The sequence below is a fragment of the Filobasidium floriforme genome (genome assembly GCF_021052385.1).
Source record: "Filobasidium floriforme strain CBS 6241 chromosome Unknown HD553scaffold_1, whole genome shotgun sequence".
NCBI lineage: Eukaryota > Fungi > Basidiomycota > Tremellomycetes > Filobasidiales > Filobasidiaceae > Filobasidium > Filobasidium floriforme.
The window spans coordinates 547,517-559,864 of record NW_025763622.1 but is presented as its reverse complement, the minus strand read 5'-3'; the positions used below and the strand labels follow the sequence as shown (position 1 = coordinate 559,864).

Genomic DNA, 12,348 nt, shown 5'->3' with positions numbered 1-12,348 from the left:
AGCAGCAGATAGCTGATTGTGTTCTCTTGTCGCTACATCTTCATCTCGAACGGCTTGTTCCTGCTTGCTGCCAACCCATCCTATTCTCGTCTCCTCCACATCTTCAAACGGAACGCTGGCTCGACTGGTCGCCAACTTCAGACACGCCACGGTATCCCACTTATTCAGGTCCTTTCGCTTACAAGATGCAGACTATCAAATGTGTAGTGGTCGGTGATGGAGCTGTCGGAAAGTGAGCTTTCATTCAGCCGCCCATCGAGGTCGACACAGTTTGCCTGATACTGACTGGTTGGCTCCTGGTTCGCCTTCGTGCAGGACATGTCTGCTGATATCGTACACGACCAACAAATTCCCTTCGGAATACGTTCCTACCGTCTTTGACAACTGTCAGTCTATATAATTTCGTGATTTCAGAATCCGGCTGATCCGTATCGCCTACCACAGATGCTGTGACTGTCATGATTGGCGATGACCCATACACATTGGGTCTGTTCGATACCGCCGGTATGTTGCCTCGATCCTTTTGACAAACGGGTTAAAAGCTAACATTCTCGTCATTTACGCTTATAGGTCAGGAGGATTACGATCGACTGCGACCGCTCTCGTACCCCCAGACCGACGTCTTCCTCGTCTGTTTCTCGGTGACCTCGCCCGCCTCGTTCGAGAACGTAAAGGAGAAGTGGTTCCCGGAAGTCCACCACCACTGCCCCGGTGTTCCTTGCCTGATTGTTGGAACCCAGGTCGATCTGAGAGACGACCAGGCCGTCATCGAGAAGCTCTCGAGACAGAAGCAGAGGCCGATCACAACAGAGCAGGGAGAGCGATTGGCAAAGGAGCTGGGTGCCGTCAAGTTTGTTGAGTGTTCGGCATTGACACAGAGGGGACTGAAGAACGTCTTTGACGAGGTCAGTCGGGACCTTCTGGCTGAATGAAAAAGAGGTTGTCTGACCGGATACTCTTCTCATCAGGCTATCGTCGCCGCGCTTGAGCCGCCCGTTGTCAAGAAGAAGAACAAGTGTGTCATATTATAGGCATCGTCATCTGTAGGATCAACCAGGAACGGCACATCCTGCGACTTTGCGCCCACTCGCTTTTACTCCGCTACCCTACAACGTTCCTCCCAACCTAGGTCATCTTCTTCACATCGCCACAATAACCCTTGACCCGTCTCGCTTTCTCATCTACTTCCCCTGCCTTTCGGGCGGCTTCTCACACGATCTATATGTCTCTGACTTTTAACCAGTGTCCTGGTGTGTTCAACTATATATACTCTGCCGGTGTACATTATTATGGAGCGGTTCTTTATGCAGCTGTGATTTTCGATGAGATGTGATAGAGACCTCGCCGGACTCTACGCGTATTACCTCCGGGTAATGCGGGATGGTGGCATGTGGTCGGGCACGCATGCAGTCATGTTGATGCTCATCGACCGTCATGTGTGGCATCGACCAATCCAAAGACACCCCGACCTTCTAGAGTTTGCTTGTTTCTGTGCATAGCAGTTGTCACCAAGATAGTTGTCACGGATAGCTTACTAGGTGCTGTCAGCAGCGGGCGGTCTGCAAGCCCGGCACTGCCTCGATCACGGCCTGATAAAGCACGATGTCGTTCAGTCGTCTGCAGCTTGCAGCGGCTTTGATAGGTGAGACAAAGGTCATGCCAACGATCACGAAATCCCCGCTGACCTCCCACCCATGGTATCGTTCGACAGAATACGATAATGACGACAAGACCCCTTACGAACGCAAGGATGCAAAGCAATCGGCCATCTTCAATACCAAACGACAGACACGACCCACAAATGCGTATGCCACATCTAGCAATGCCTATGGGCTGGAAGCCGCAGATAATCGACGTCTATTTTACGGTGGTAACCAGCAGAGCTTTGGTCGGCAGAGCATGATGAGCATGGAATCCAACTACGACCGTATGCAAACGGGAGACGGGCGGAGAGATACCAGGATGACGGTCGGGTCGAACTTCGGCAATGACGAGGACATGGTCGAGGACCTTGAACAAGAGGAACCTCACGGAGAAGTAGACCTAGCTTCTTGGGGTATACCCGAAGCGTTCTTGGACAAACGGCCTCTGGACAAGAGGGACTCGCGATCGTTGGGGAGGCTCGCCAGTCCTCGATCCCCACCCTATCGCACCCAGTCTGTCCGAGCCATGTCGATGGTTGGAACAGAGCCTCTCAAGTACGAAGCGGAAGACCTACGACCTCTTTCGCCATCGGTGACGAATGCCATCTCGTCGATGCCGACTGTGCCGCCGCACGTCGATTATTCTGATCGTGCTGTCGTGCCTCGTGCACCTGCTCTCAAGGGCGACAAATCGAAACGGAACCGGACAGTTTCATTTCACGAATTCTCTGCATCCCAAGAAGATGAGCATGGCGCCGACCCGGAACCGATGGAGATCATCCGTCCTGGGTCTAGCATGAGTGTGCTTTCTCGAGGCAGATATGAGCATCCGGCGTTCCCGCCAGCGAGTCCCATCGGGGCATCAGGGCGGATGTCAAGCGCTTCCTCCAGTTATCCCACCAACGTTCCACTACCTGCTTCTCCAGCATCTGCCCTGGGGGTACCAGAGTCAATCCACCTGAACACCCCTGGCGAAGAAATCGCAAATCCATTCTCCCTGCCCGCACCAGCAGGCAGTCGAGTCTCCAGATTCGATCCCAAAGTAGCTGCGCATCAGCGTACTTCCAGCCGAGGCTCAGTAATGCTAGACAGGCCGGATAGCCGTGCGACGGGTTATTTCGGGGCGGATCCAGGTGTATCTGACAGCCAGTCCCGTTATGATCAGCCTGGCAGTCCTGCATCACCTCGAGGCTCGCAGATGCAATCCCGGATGCGGTTGCTGCGACCCAAGACCCTTCTCATGCCGACTCCTCTACAGGGACAGTTGGATCCGAGCGACTCTACTCCTCAGGATGGTCTCGACAAACGTGGGTTCATGGTGGGGCGCAGGCCCCTTCCTCCAGGATCTGTCCGCCCCAATTCATTGCTGGGATCGCTGCCTTCATCGAAGAGCGGCAACGTTAGGTTGGCTACGCAACGGATGTTTGCCGACTCGCTAGCCGTTGGCGGTAGCCGAGGAGAATACTTTGTCGGAGGAGCCGAGGCGGACGGAGAGGTCGCTTTCCATCAGCTTGGGGGACAAGCTCCTGAAGAGGATGAGGAGCATACTGCCCAGGTAGCCGCTCAGCCTGGCACTGAAGACTGGCGACCGGTCCGTCCTGTCACCGGATTAAGCCTAATGGACAAGTTGGAGGAGAAGAAGGCAGCACAGATGGCCAAGCGCAGGTTCGTGGCGAAACATCTTATTCGAGCGAGCTGCACTTGATCTGATCTTATACCGTCCCGATGATCAAATACAGGGTTTTCACAGGGGACTCGAGACCCACGATGATGTCACGGGATGATGGAAGCCATCGTACGCTGGTGGATCTAGCCGATCCAGACACGCCACCGAGCGCGAGCAAACGCAAGACACTACTTGGGGGCGGTGGTGATCGCATGGCGATCGGGTCATCTACCCGGCCGGGTAATGACCGCCACCGATCCGTCTTTGGAGTGGATCAGGTCTGGCAGCGAGAAATGGCCAAGATGCGCAGGGAGGAAGAAGCCGAACGAGCCGCCGATGAGCAGGTCAATGGTAAACGCCCGCCGGCGTTGCCTACAGCTGAGGACTTTGAACTCGATGGAGCGCCTTCCCACTCCTATGGCGATGGGCAAGATGAGGATTTGCATAACATGCCTCTATTGGACGAATCCCCGAGAGCATCAACCCCCTTGCCCGTCCTGCCACCCATATCCGGTGCCAATGACACATCTGCCCGGCGCGTTCAACCTGTCGACATCGACGACTGGGGTGCGTCCGATGACGAGAACCCGAAGCCAACTCGCAGAAACAAGAAGAGACGTATATCACAACGCATGCCAGTTCAGGCACAAATGGATGACGCTGAATCGAGCGACGAGGATGTTCCCCTTACGAAAGCTTTCAACATTACGAAACGACCTATAGCTCGCGATGACGACCAATCCTCCTCTGAGGACGAGCCTTTAGCGAAACTAGTGGTACGTGATTTCGCTTCGCAGTCTCGCTGTTGTCGTTCTCAAGATCAAATATTTACACAGGCAAAGAGCAAGCCACCTATGCTCCCTACCATACAAGCAGTATCTGCTCCCGCAGATGACGAGGACGAAGAAGACGACGACGTGCCTTTGGCGGTCCGTCGCATGACCATGATGAACCTGCAGTCGGGGTCCGGCAGCAAGCTAGACGAAGACGATGACGATATCCCTCTGGCTCAGAAACACCTCTCTGCAGCTCAGGCACAACAACAACAACAAAGTGCGATGTTCCCCAATCAACAGCAACAACAACAGCAACATCAGCAGATGATCTACCAGCAAGCCATGTTCGCAAACCCGATGGCGGGAGGATTCGGTATGCCGCAAATGGGAATGCCTATGATGGGCATGCCAATGATGAGCCCGTACATGGGCATCAACCCTTCGATGATGTCGATCCCTCAACTTCAACCACCACCAGATCCCGCTATTGATCGATGGCGACGGGAGGTGGAGGGCAAAGAAGGCAGCGTGATCGGCAGCGTTCGAAGCGGGAGGACGTAGGGGAGCGGAGGAGGTCTTTGGCCGTTGAAGTAAAAGCTTGCAAGGGCGACCATCTCTTTCGGAATTTTCTCATTCGTTGCTCTTTGAAGCTTGAGTAGACCTTGTACTCGTATCTATTACCTAAATTGCTGTAGCTCATATACCTCGTCGACGATGAAACGGCTAAATGAAAGGATCGATCGATCCTTCGCGGTTTGCGCGCAAGGTGGAGGTCGTGGAGGTGACCGAACGAGTCAAAAGTTGAAGCGTCGAGCATCAAATCACATCGGATCAGCCTTTACAGATCGATGTGGTCGCACTTGCCTACAGCTATATGATTATACACTTGCACAGTGGACACATAGACACTATCGAGCCTATATATACCGCTTGGAACTCTCGCTTCAAAATCTTCAAACAATAGCCAGCATCGAGTCATTTTCAGCAGTCATGGTTCAGGTAAGCGTGAACGTTCGCCTGGCCTTGGAATGCTGAGCTAAATCTGTCAATCTTTGCACATAGACGTCACCTTCTCTAGAAGAGGTGAAACAGTTGATCTCGAAGAACAATGTCAACTGCATTCCAATCTGTGCGCAGATCCCTGCGGACCTACTGACTCCGGTGATGGCGTTCCTCAAGATCACGGAGAAGTCAGAGTACAGCTTCCTTTTGGAGAGTATTATGGATGGGGAGCATGTAGCTCGGTATAGCTTCATCGGATCAGGTCAGCTGGCTCGGATGACTTGTGTCGCCGCCGATTTACCGACTGGACATTCGACTTTTCAGATCCTTTCAAGGTGATCAAGACCGGCGAAGGATACGAAATCCGCGGAGATCCCATGAAGCCGCTAGAGGCTGAGCTCGCACAATACCGGTATCAGTCTATCCCGGAAGTACCGACGTTCACTGGCAAGTCGAACTGGAACACCTTCTCATGCGTACTCGACTGATCTTCATTCCTGGCAACAGGTGGAGCTATCGGATTCGTGACCTACGACTGCATCCAGCATTTCGAACCCAAAACCAAGCGAGAGCTACGGACTCCCTTTGAAATTCCTGAGGCGGTCTTCATGTTCTGTGACTCCATCCTCGTGTTCGACCACATCTACCAGACCGTCAAGATTGTCTCTCACGTCTACCTCCCTGACGGCTCGGATCCTTCCTCCCTCTCGACGATTTACGATCAGGCCGTCGCAAAGGTTCAGAAGCTGTCTCAACAGCTGGCAAGACCGGACACTCCCTTGCCGCATCAGCCTCCTATCAAGCGGGGAAACGAATCAGTCTCAAATGTTGGCAAGGCGGGCTATGAGGGTTTCGTAACAAAGCTCAAGGAGCACATTGTCAAGGGAGACATCATTCAAGCCGTACCATCGCAACGCCTCAGTCGGCCCACCTCTCTCCACCCTTTCAATGCATACCGCCATCTGCGACAAGTCAACCCGAGCCCCTACATGTTTTACTTGAACTGCGGTGATGTTCAGCTTGTCGGAGCAAGTCCGGAGACATTGTGCAAGGTTGAGAACCGCAAGGTGTATAACCACGCTATTGCCGGTACTGTCAAGCGAGGGAAAACCCCAGCAGGTAAGCTCCCGTTGGTCGAGTCGTTACGTGGTGCTTTCGAGCATAAAAGCTGACCTGCCATGGCTTCTCAATCGATGAAGATGACATCCGATTAGGAAAAGAACTCCTAGCAAGCGAAAAGGACCGGGCCGAACACATCATGCTGGTCGATCTCGCTCGAAACGACGTCAATCGAGTGTGCAAGCCCGAGACTGTGCAGGTGGACGACTTGATGAGGTTGGAAAAGTTTAGCCATGTCATTCACCTGACCAGTCAGATTAGCGGTATTCTCAGAGAGGACAAGACCAGGTGAGCGGGAAACGTTTCGGTAGCGGAGCAAAAGGGCTCGCGTTGAACATCCCGATTACACTAGATTCGACGCCTTCAGGTCCATCTTCCCGGCTGGGACTGTGTCTGGTGCACCCAAGATCAAGGCGATCGAGATTGTGGGCGGCTTGGAGCAAGAGAAGCGAGGGGTATACGCGGGTGCGGTCGGCCGGTTCGACTTTAACTCGAACGAGCTTGATACGTGTATCGCCATCAGGACGATGACATTCAAGGATGGAGTCGCTTACCTCCAGTCAGGTAAGTCTCACAACGGGTGCATGATGTAATGCTATAGCTAAGAGCTTTATCGTCACGGGCCCGCAGGTGGTGGAATCGTATTTGATAGCGTGGAGGAAGACGAGTACATGGAGACTATCAACAAGCTGGGAGCCAATGTCCGTTGCATCGATGCCGCTGAAGGTGGGTCTACAGTATGCGGCGTCTGCAGCTGACAGATTGTCGCTAAGCAAACCGTCCCTACCCTATCACCACAGAATACTACTACAATCTGCAGCAACAGCAATGACAGCATCGAGCTGTTGCATAACCGAGTCGCCTGTAGCTTCGACTATTGATTATCAATCGGAGCAATTCGGCACGTGACTTGTTTGTGCCCCGCAAAGTTGAGCGGCTCTGGACTCTATTCTGTGTGTTCAGCCGCCGCCCATGACGCAAACCCTTCCCTCTCTTGTGCCCTTGGGTCCTCGCCCGCCGATGCTTGTCCGCGCTATTTGGCTCCGAAGCGAGGTCGAGGTCGTTTTGATCCGGGGCGTGAGGGCACGGGATTGCGATTATCTCTCGGTTCAAGTGATCAACGGCGTGACGGCAGAGGGGTGCCTGCCTCTCATGACCGTCTGATAGCGAGCAGCGAGAACAGAGTCGAATGGATGGCTCGAGGACGGATAACAGATATCAGCAATTTGCTTGTCCGGCAGATATGGATATAAGACTAAGCGAGCAAGCAAGTGATAATGGGCTGCTGCACTTGCCTTGTGGTCCATCTTCAACCTAGACCTCGCTCGATCCTCAATACATTGCTAGTATAATCAATCGACGCCTAGTTCAACATGGGTTCAGGCAAAGAAAAGGTCGCAGAAGAAGGGATTTCTGAGAGGGTCGTCAGTCCGACAAGCCATGCCGTCGAAGCCGATTCCCGTCTCAAGGAAATGGTGCGTGATATGATGGTGGGTCGCGGTGATCAGCGTGCTGAAACAGGCACCGGCGCTCTTAGGGTTACAAGCAGGAGCTCAAGCGATCGCTCGGGATGTTATCTGTGCTGGGTCTGGCCTTTGCAATCATGGTGAGCGATCAAATTCCGATGACTTACATCAGGCCGTACGACCAGCTCTTATTTGCATGCTTACCATGTGGCATTACCGGAATCCTGCTCACAGGCACCGTTGCTGGGCCTCAACACTGCTTTGAATATTGCCTTGACCAATGGTGGACCCGTCACTATCATCTGGGGTGTAAGTGGAAAGGGCAATGGACAAGCTAAACGGATATGAAACTGAACTGAACTGGAGCGGACAAGTAGTGGGTGCTGGTGTCTTTGGTCAGCTTAGCAATCGCTGCAAGTCTGGCTGAGATTTGTAGCGTCTTCCCGACTTCTGGCGGTGTATATTGTAAGCCACGAGGCGGCCAAGTGCAAGGCCAAGATATCGCTAATAGGGTCGATCTCCCACAGACTGGTCGGCCATGCTTTCGACCCCGAAGTATAGCGCGCTGGCGTCCTATGTCAATGGATGGCTCTCGCTGGCCGGAAACTATACGTGAGCCAGTCATTCTCACCAACGCAGGGAGCTTGTAGTTAACCTCGTGTCGGTGTGTTGCAAGGGTCACCGCATCAATTACATTCTCAGGGGCACAGCTCATTCTTGCGGCCATCACCCTCTGGGACGAGTCATACGTCCCTACTGCCTGGCAGACGGTTCTGACGTATTGGCTTTGCCTTATCTTCTCCTTGTCGATCAACGTCTTCTTCAACTCGTAAGTCACCCTTTAAATGAAGCGTGAGCCGAGCTGCCGATCTCATTGCCGTATTCTCTCTTTCTCAGGCATTTGGATAAGCTCAACAAAGTCTGCTTGTGGTGGACTGGCGCCTCTGTCATCATCGTGCGTGAAAGCAGTCATGTGTCCGCAACTCAGGGTTCAAGCTTACGCTTTTTGTTGCGACGGCACATTTCCCTCTGACGCAGATCATTGTGACTCTGCTTGTCAAAGCACCAAGGCGGAATTCGGCAGCCTATGCTTTCGGAGAGGTGAGATTCGGTCTGGCTTCGGCGACCGCATTGAATCAAGCTGAGTACTTTCACACTTAGTTCGATGCTTCTGCATCAGGTTATACCCCAGGTTGGAGTTTTTTCGTGGGTCTGTTACAAGCGGCATACACCTTGACAGGGTGAGTGGCTGCGTCTATTAATCTGCCGAAGGAAAGGGGCTAACCAGTTTTCGTGTCGTTCTTTGACAGATACGGTAAGCCCTTGGTGTCACTCTCTCTCCGTTCGCGACTTTGTTTCCTGACGGACACCGAGAATAGGCATGGTCGCTGCCCTATGCGAAGAGGTCCATGCTCCCGAACGAGCAGTCCCGAAGGCCATGGGTGAGTATGTTCGCGAGACAAGCGCGCCATCGCTGTACAACTGACAATTCTGTCCTACTTTCAGTTTTGAGCGTAGCCGCGGCTTTCGTCACTGGTGTCGTCTACTTGGTTCCTCTCAACTTTGTCCTGACCAACATCAGTGACCTACTCGCTGTACCATCGTTGCAGCCCATGCCGCTTTTGTTCAAACTCGTAGTTGGCAGTGCAGGAGGCGCCTTTGGCTTGCTCTTTCTCAGTGAGTTGATTGCAAGGTCTGTCCACAGCGCGGATAGCTTACGTCAAAATATCCTATAGTCCTCGGAATCTGGGCCTTTGCCGCTGTCGGTTCGCTTACGGCAGCTTCAAGATGCACCTGGTCTTTCTCGCGAGATGGAGGCATCCCTGCATCTGGCGTGTGGAAGAAGGTCGACAAGCGCTTCGGACTGCCTTTGAACGCCTTGATTCTGTCTGCCGTTGTAGACGCTCTCCTCGGGTGTATCTATTTCGGAAGTTCCGCTGCGTTCAACGCTTTCACAGGGTGAGTACCGAACATCTTCGGTTGATCAATTCCATAGAGAAATGTCTCATATTCTGTTCTACTCAGAGTCGCGACCATCTGTTTGGGAGCTTCCTACATGTTCCCAGTCATGTGCAGCGTTCTGCGTCGAAGAGAATTGGTTAAGAACGCGCCATTCTCGCTGGGCAGATTCGGTTACGCCATTGTGAGTGGTTTGAGCGCATATTTTCATGAAATCGCCTGGCTAACCTGAGCCTCGACAACCAGAATATCCTGACCATCTGCTGGGTGTCATTCTCTATCGTGCTCTTCTGCATGCCCACCGCTATCCCCGTCACACCCTCTTCCATGAATTACGCCTCAGTAGTATTCGCTGGCTTTACGCTCATAGCACTGCTCTGGTACGTCTTCAGCGCACGGAAACATTACACTGGTCCCGCCATCTCGAGTGTCAAGACAAAAGACGGCGTGATTCAGGTCACCGAACAGTACAATAGCGGTGACGAGCCAATGTCGGACGATTCGCCAAGTGCCGTCGAAGGGGTCCACCCGATTCGCGCTTGATTGAGTGGCGTGCCGGGACGGTCACGGGTTCAGTTGTTGTAAATATAAGATCTCATTCTTGCGCTGGATATAGGGTTCCGTTTCCTCCAGGCCAGACCAAAGATCTCGTAGATGTGGGCCCCTACATCCTCGTCAACGGGTCGCCGGCTAGCAAGACCCGACCGACTCTTGGCACACCAATGGCAATCATGTCGATTCAGCTTACCCAAGCCCTCCTCCAACTAACCTGTCTTCATGTCTCAATCGACCTGTCTTCATGCTTCATCCACCTGACACGTCCACCACAGCCTGATACTTTCACAGCCCGCTTTGGACCCCAGCCTACTTTGCCTACGGTATCGAGTTTTATTTGGACGCTTCGCTAAGGGAGATATGGGCAAGACAAGCTGATGAGGTTGTGTACATTTGTCGCGAGTGCTTTGCTGAGGGCGATTTGTGCAAGGATGCTGACAAGGTGGCATGGATGATGTCCTGACAGGATTAAATGCAAGGGGCAAGTCATCAGGGCGGGCATGCAAGTCCGGCACAGGGCATTGGATCTTTGTCACTTCCATGAGCATATTTCGTCGACGCATCCCTTCTTGATCTCTTTATCAGTCCGGCTTGCGTAGCTTGATATGAACCTCCGCCGGCCGGTCACCTTTCCTCACCGTAAGCTTGCTCGCTTCCATCCCTTGCTTCGCTGGCCAGTATTGTACAGTATACCTGCTGGTGAGGATCGGTAGGATAGCATGCCATCATCCGGTTCATCACCTCTACTCGTCTTCGATCTGTCGAACGGCGTGCGTGTGTTGACAAGCCACAAACATTCGCTCCAACCGTTGTCGACTGTCGAAGATGTCCTAGTAGTGCCATCCCAACTATCCCATCTGATGTGGCCACCAGCAGCTAGCAGGGAATGCAAGTTGCATATTGGACCCTGACAGGGTTTGAGCAAAGACCATCGACCGCATGACACAGATCTCGTACCTGCTTCACGACCGATTGAATCATCTCGAGTCAAGAACCGTAGATGGCGCGTAAAGAGAGCGAGGTAAAAGAGATAGATGCATGTTGTGGCTCATGTAAAGATGGTGGTACAATTCTATTGTCATCATGCTGGGATCGGTGATGTCTCGATCTCGGATCTCGTTTACCTCGATCACCGAGTGGTGAGATTGGACCTGGTCACGCAAAAGAACCGAAAATCAGCAAGGCCAAAACGAGACGATACTCGAATGGTCCACAATGACCGCCTGACCGACGCACCTATTGACGGCGCCCAACCGATGAACCTCGTCCTTTCTCGCCAGAGCCGCGCTCGAGCCATCAAGCACAGCTAGCACTTCCTTTGCGATCCTGCCCGTCCTCTCCGACGCTCCACCTTTTCGACCCTTTTCCGCAGCTTTCAAGATCCAAGAGATTCCTGTTCGGGCTCGTTGACGGGCGTCCAAGGCCGAGGGGATGGGGACGTTTTTGGCGGCCCGACGGAGGGAGACGATACGGATCGAGGGGGAGGTGAGGTGGATGGCTTGGTGCATCAGGGGGACGGGGTCGGAAAGGGTTGTCTGGCGGCTGTCGTGGCATATCGAAGGAGAGGATCGTAATTTGAATTTGCACACGAGTCAGCTTGTATAAGCTTCAATAAAGGCAAACTGATCTAGGAACGTAGTCAGACTTACATGACATCCAAGACCTCCCCGATCCTCTTCTGCGCCTCGGCCTTTCTACCATGCTTCATCAACAGGTTGGTAAAAAGGTCCAACAGCGGGTCTACCCTAGGCGGTCGAGTATCGGCAGCATAACCGGGCCTGTACAACGTCCTGCCCTGAGTTTGACCTTGTGCATCTACTTTCTTTGGAACATCCGCGATCGACGGTGACAATCCTGCAGCCCGCAGGTCGGCCTTGATATCCTTTTCGTCGGCTTTCGAGAGACCTAGAGCGGCAGAAGAGTTGGGCCCCCATGTCTCTTCAAAGATGGATCCGAGGGATTGAGCTGGGGTAGGTCGGTTCGGGTTGGGAGTGCTGGTCGAGATGAAGCGGGAGGGACCTGCTCGTCCGGCAGCGGTACGGCTTAGTGAAAGACCTGCCCGGGCGATGGAGCTGAGTGATGGCCTGGCAGACATTGTGGCGTGAGTATGGCAGGTGTCTTTTCTAGGAATGTGGTCACCGGTGGGTAATAGTGATGGTCTA

At 53.2% G+C, this 12,348-nt stretch overlaps 5 protein-coding genes across 5 annotated transcripts; 4 read left to right on the top strand and 1 right to left on the bottom strand.

The window, feature by feature from the left end:
* Nucleotides 1-185: 185 nt before the first annotated feature.
* On the top strand, nucleotides 186-1,031 carry HD553DRAFT_266388 (cell division control protein 42; the record flags this gene model as incomplete). The annotated part of the gene is made up of 5 exons (XM_046177480.1): nucleotides 186-232; nucleotides 316-386; nucleotides 445-504; nucleotides 571-905; nucleotides 969-1,031. 5 exons carry the CDS (start codon nucleotides 186-188, stop codon nucleotides 1,029-1,031), a joined length of 576 nt encoding a protein of 191 aa, XP_046040054.1.
* Nucleotides 1,032-1,442: 411 nt separating this feature from the next.
* Nucleotides 1,443-4,824, top strand: HD553DRAFT_4855 (uncharacterized protein). The gene is made up of 4 exons (XM_046184263.1): nucleotides 1,443-1,642; nucleotides 1,712-3,308; nucleotides 3,383-4,085; nucleotides 4,146-4,824. Exons 1-4 carry the CDS (start codon nucleotides 1,603-1,605, stop codon nucleotides 4,644-4,646), a joined length of 2,841 nt encoding a protein of 946 aa, XP_046040053.1. The 5' UTR covers nucleotides 1,443-1,602; the 3' UTR covers nucleotides 4,647-4,824.
* Nucleotides 4,825-4,937: 113 nt separating this feature from the next.
* Nucleotides 4,938-7,309, top strand: HD553DRAFT_4764 (ADC synthase). Its single transcript, XM_046184253.1, has 8 exons — nucleotides 4,938-5,084; nucleotides 5,148-5,349; nucleotides 5,412-5,534; nucleotides 5,595-6,206; nucleotides 6,287-6,494; nucleotides 6,559-6,770; nucleotides 6,837-6,932; nucleotides 7,007-7,309. Exons 1-8 carry the CDS (start codon nucleotides 5,076-5,078, stop codon nucleotides 7,036-7,038), a joined length of 1,494 nt encoding a protein of 497 aa, XP_046040052.1. The 5' UTR covers nucleotides 4,938-5,075; the 3' UTR covers nucleotides 7,039-7,309.
* On the top strand, nucleotides 7,216-10,174 carry HD553DRAFT_353737 (amino acid/polyamine transporter I; the record flags this gene model as incomplete). Its single annotated transcript, XM_046183783.1, has 15 exons — nucleotides 7,216-7,681; nucleotides 7,744-7,812; nucleotides 7,907-7,981; nucleotides 8,050-8,137; nucleotides 8,200-8,284; nucleotides 8,349-8,501; nucleotides 8,570-8,627; nucleotides 8,711-8,773; nucleotides 8,834-8,913; nucleotides 8,983-9,014; nucleotides 9,052-9,114; nucleotides 9,179-9,349; nucleotides 9,409-9,631; nucleotides 9,698-9,815; nucleotides 9,878-10,174. Exons 1-15 carry the CDS (start codon nucleotides 7,580-7,582, stop codon nucleotides 10,172-10,174), a joined length of 1,677 nt encoding a protein of 558 aa, XP_046040051.1. The 5' UTR covers nucleotides 7,216-7,579.
* Nucleotides 10,175-11,421: 1,247 nt separating this feature from the next.
* Nucleotides 11,422-11,939, bottom strand: HD553DRAFT_262737 (ribosomal protein S7 domain-containing protein; the record flags this gene model as incomplete). Its single annotated transcript, XM_046177432.1, has 2 exons — nucleotides 11,422-11,728; nucleotides 11,836-11,939. Coding segments are annotated over 2 exons (411 nt in total), but the record flags the coding sequence as incomplete, so codon positions are not given.
* Nucleotides 11,940-12,348: the final 409 nt, after the last annotated feature.

What these genes read in the sequence shown, in the direction of transcription:
- HD553DRAFT_4764 (XM_046184253.1), top strand. An exon ending in CTCAGAGAGGACAAGACCAG is followed by an intron (nt 6,495 to 6,558) that starts GTGAGCGGGAAA and finishes CGATTACACTAG; the next exon opens with ATTCGACGCCTTCAGGTCCA. An exon ending in AGTCGCTTACCTCCAGTCAG is followed by an intron (nt 6,771 to 6,836) that starts GTAAGTCTCACA and finishes ACGGGCCCGCAG; the next exon opens with GTGGTGGAATCGTATTTGAT.
- HD553DRAFT_4855 (XM_046184263.1), top strand. Translation starts at nt 1,603, where the DNA reads ATGTCGTTCAGTCGTCTGCAGCTTGCAGCGGCTTTGATAG. An exon ending in GCTTGCAGCGGCTTTGATAG is followed by an intron (nt 1,643 to 1,711) that starts GTGAGACAAAGG and finishes ATCGTTCGACAG; the next exon opens with AATACGATAATGACGACAAG. An exon ending in GCACAGATGGCCAAGCGCAG is followed by an intron (nt 3,309 to 3,382) that starts GTTCGTGGCGAA and finishes GATCAAATACAG; the next exon opens with GGTTTTCACAGGGGACTCGA.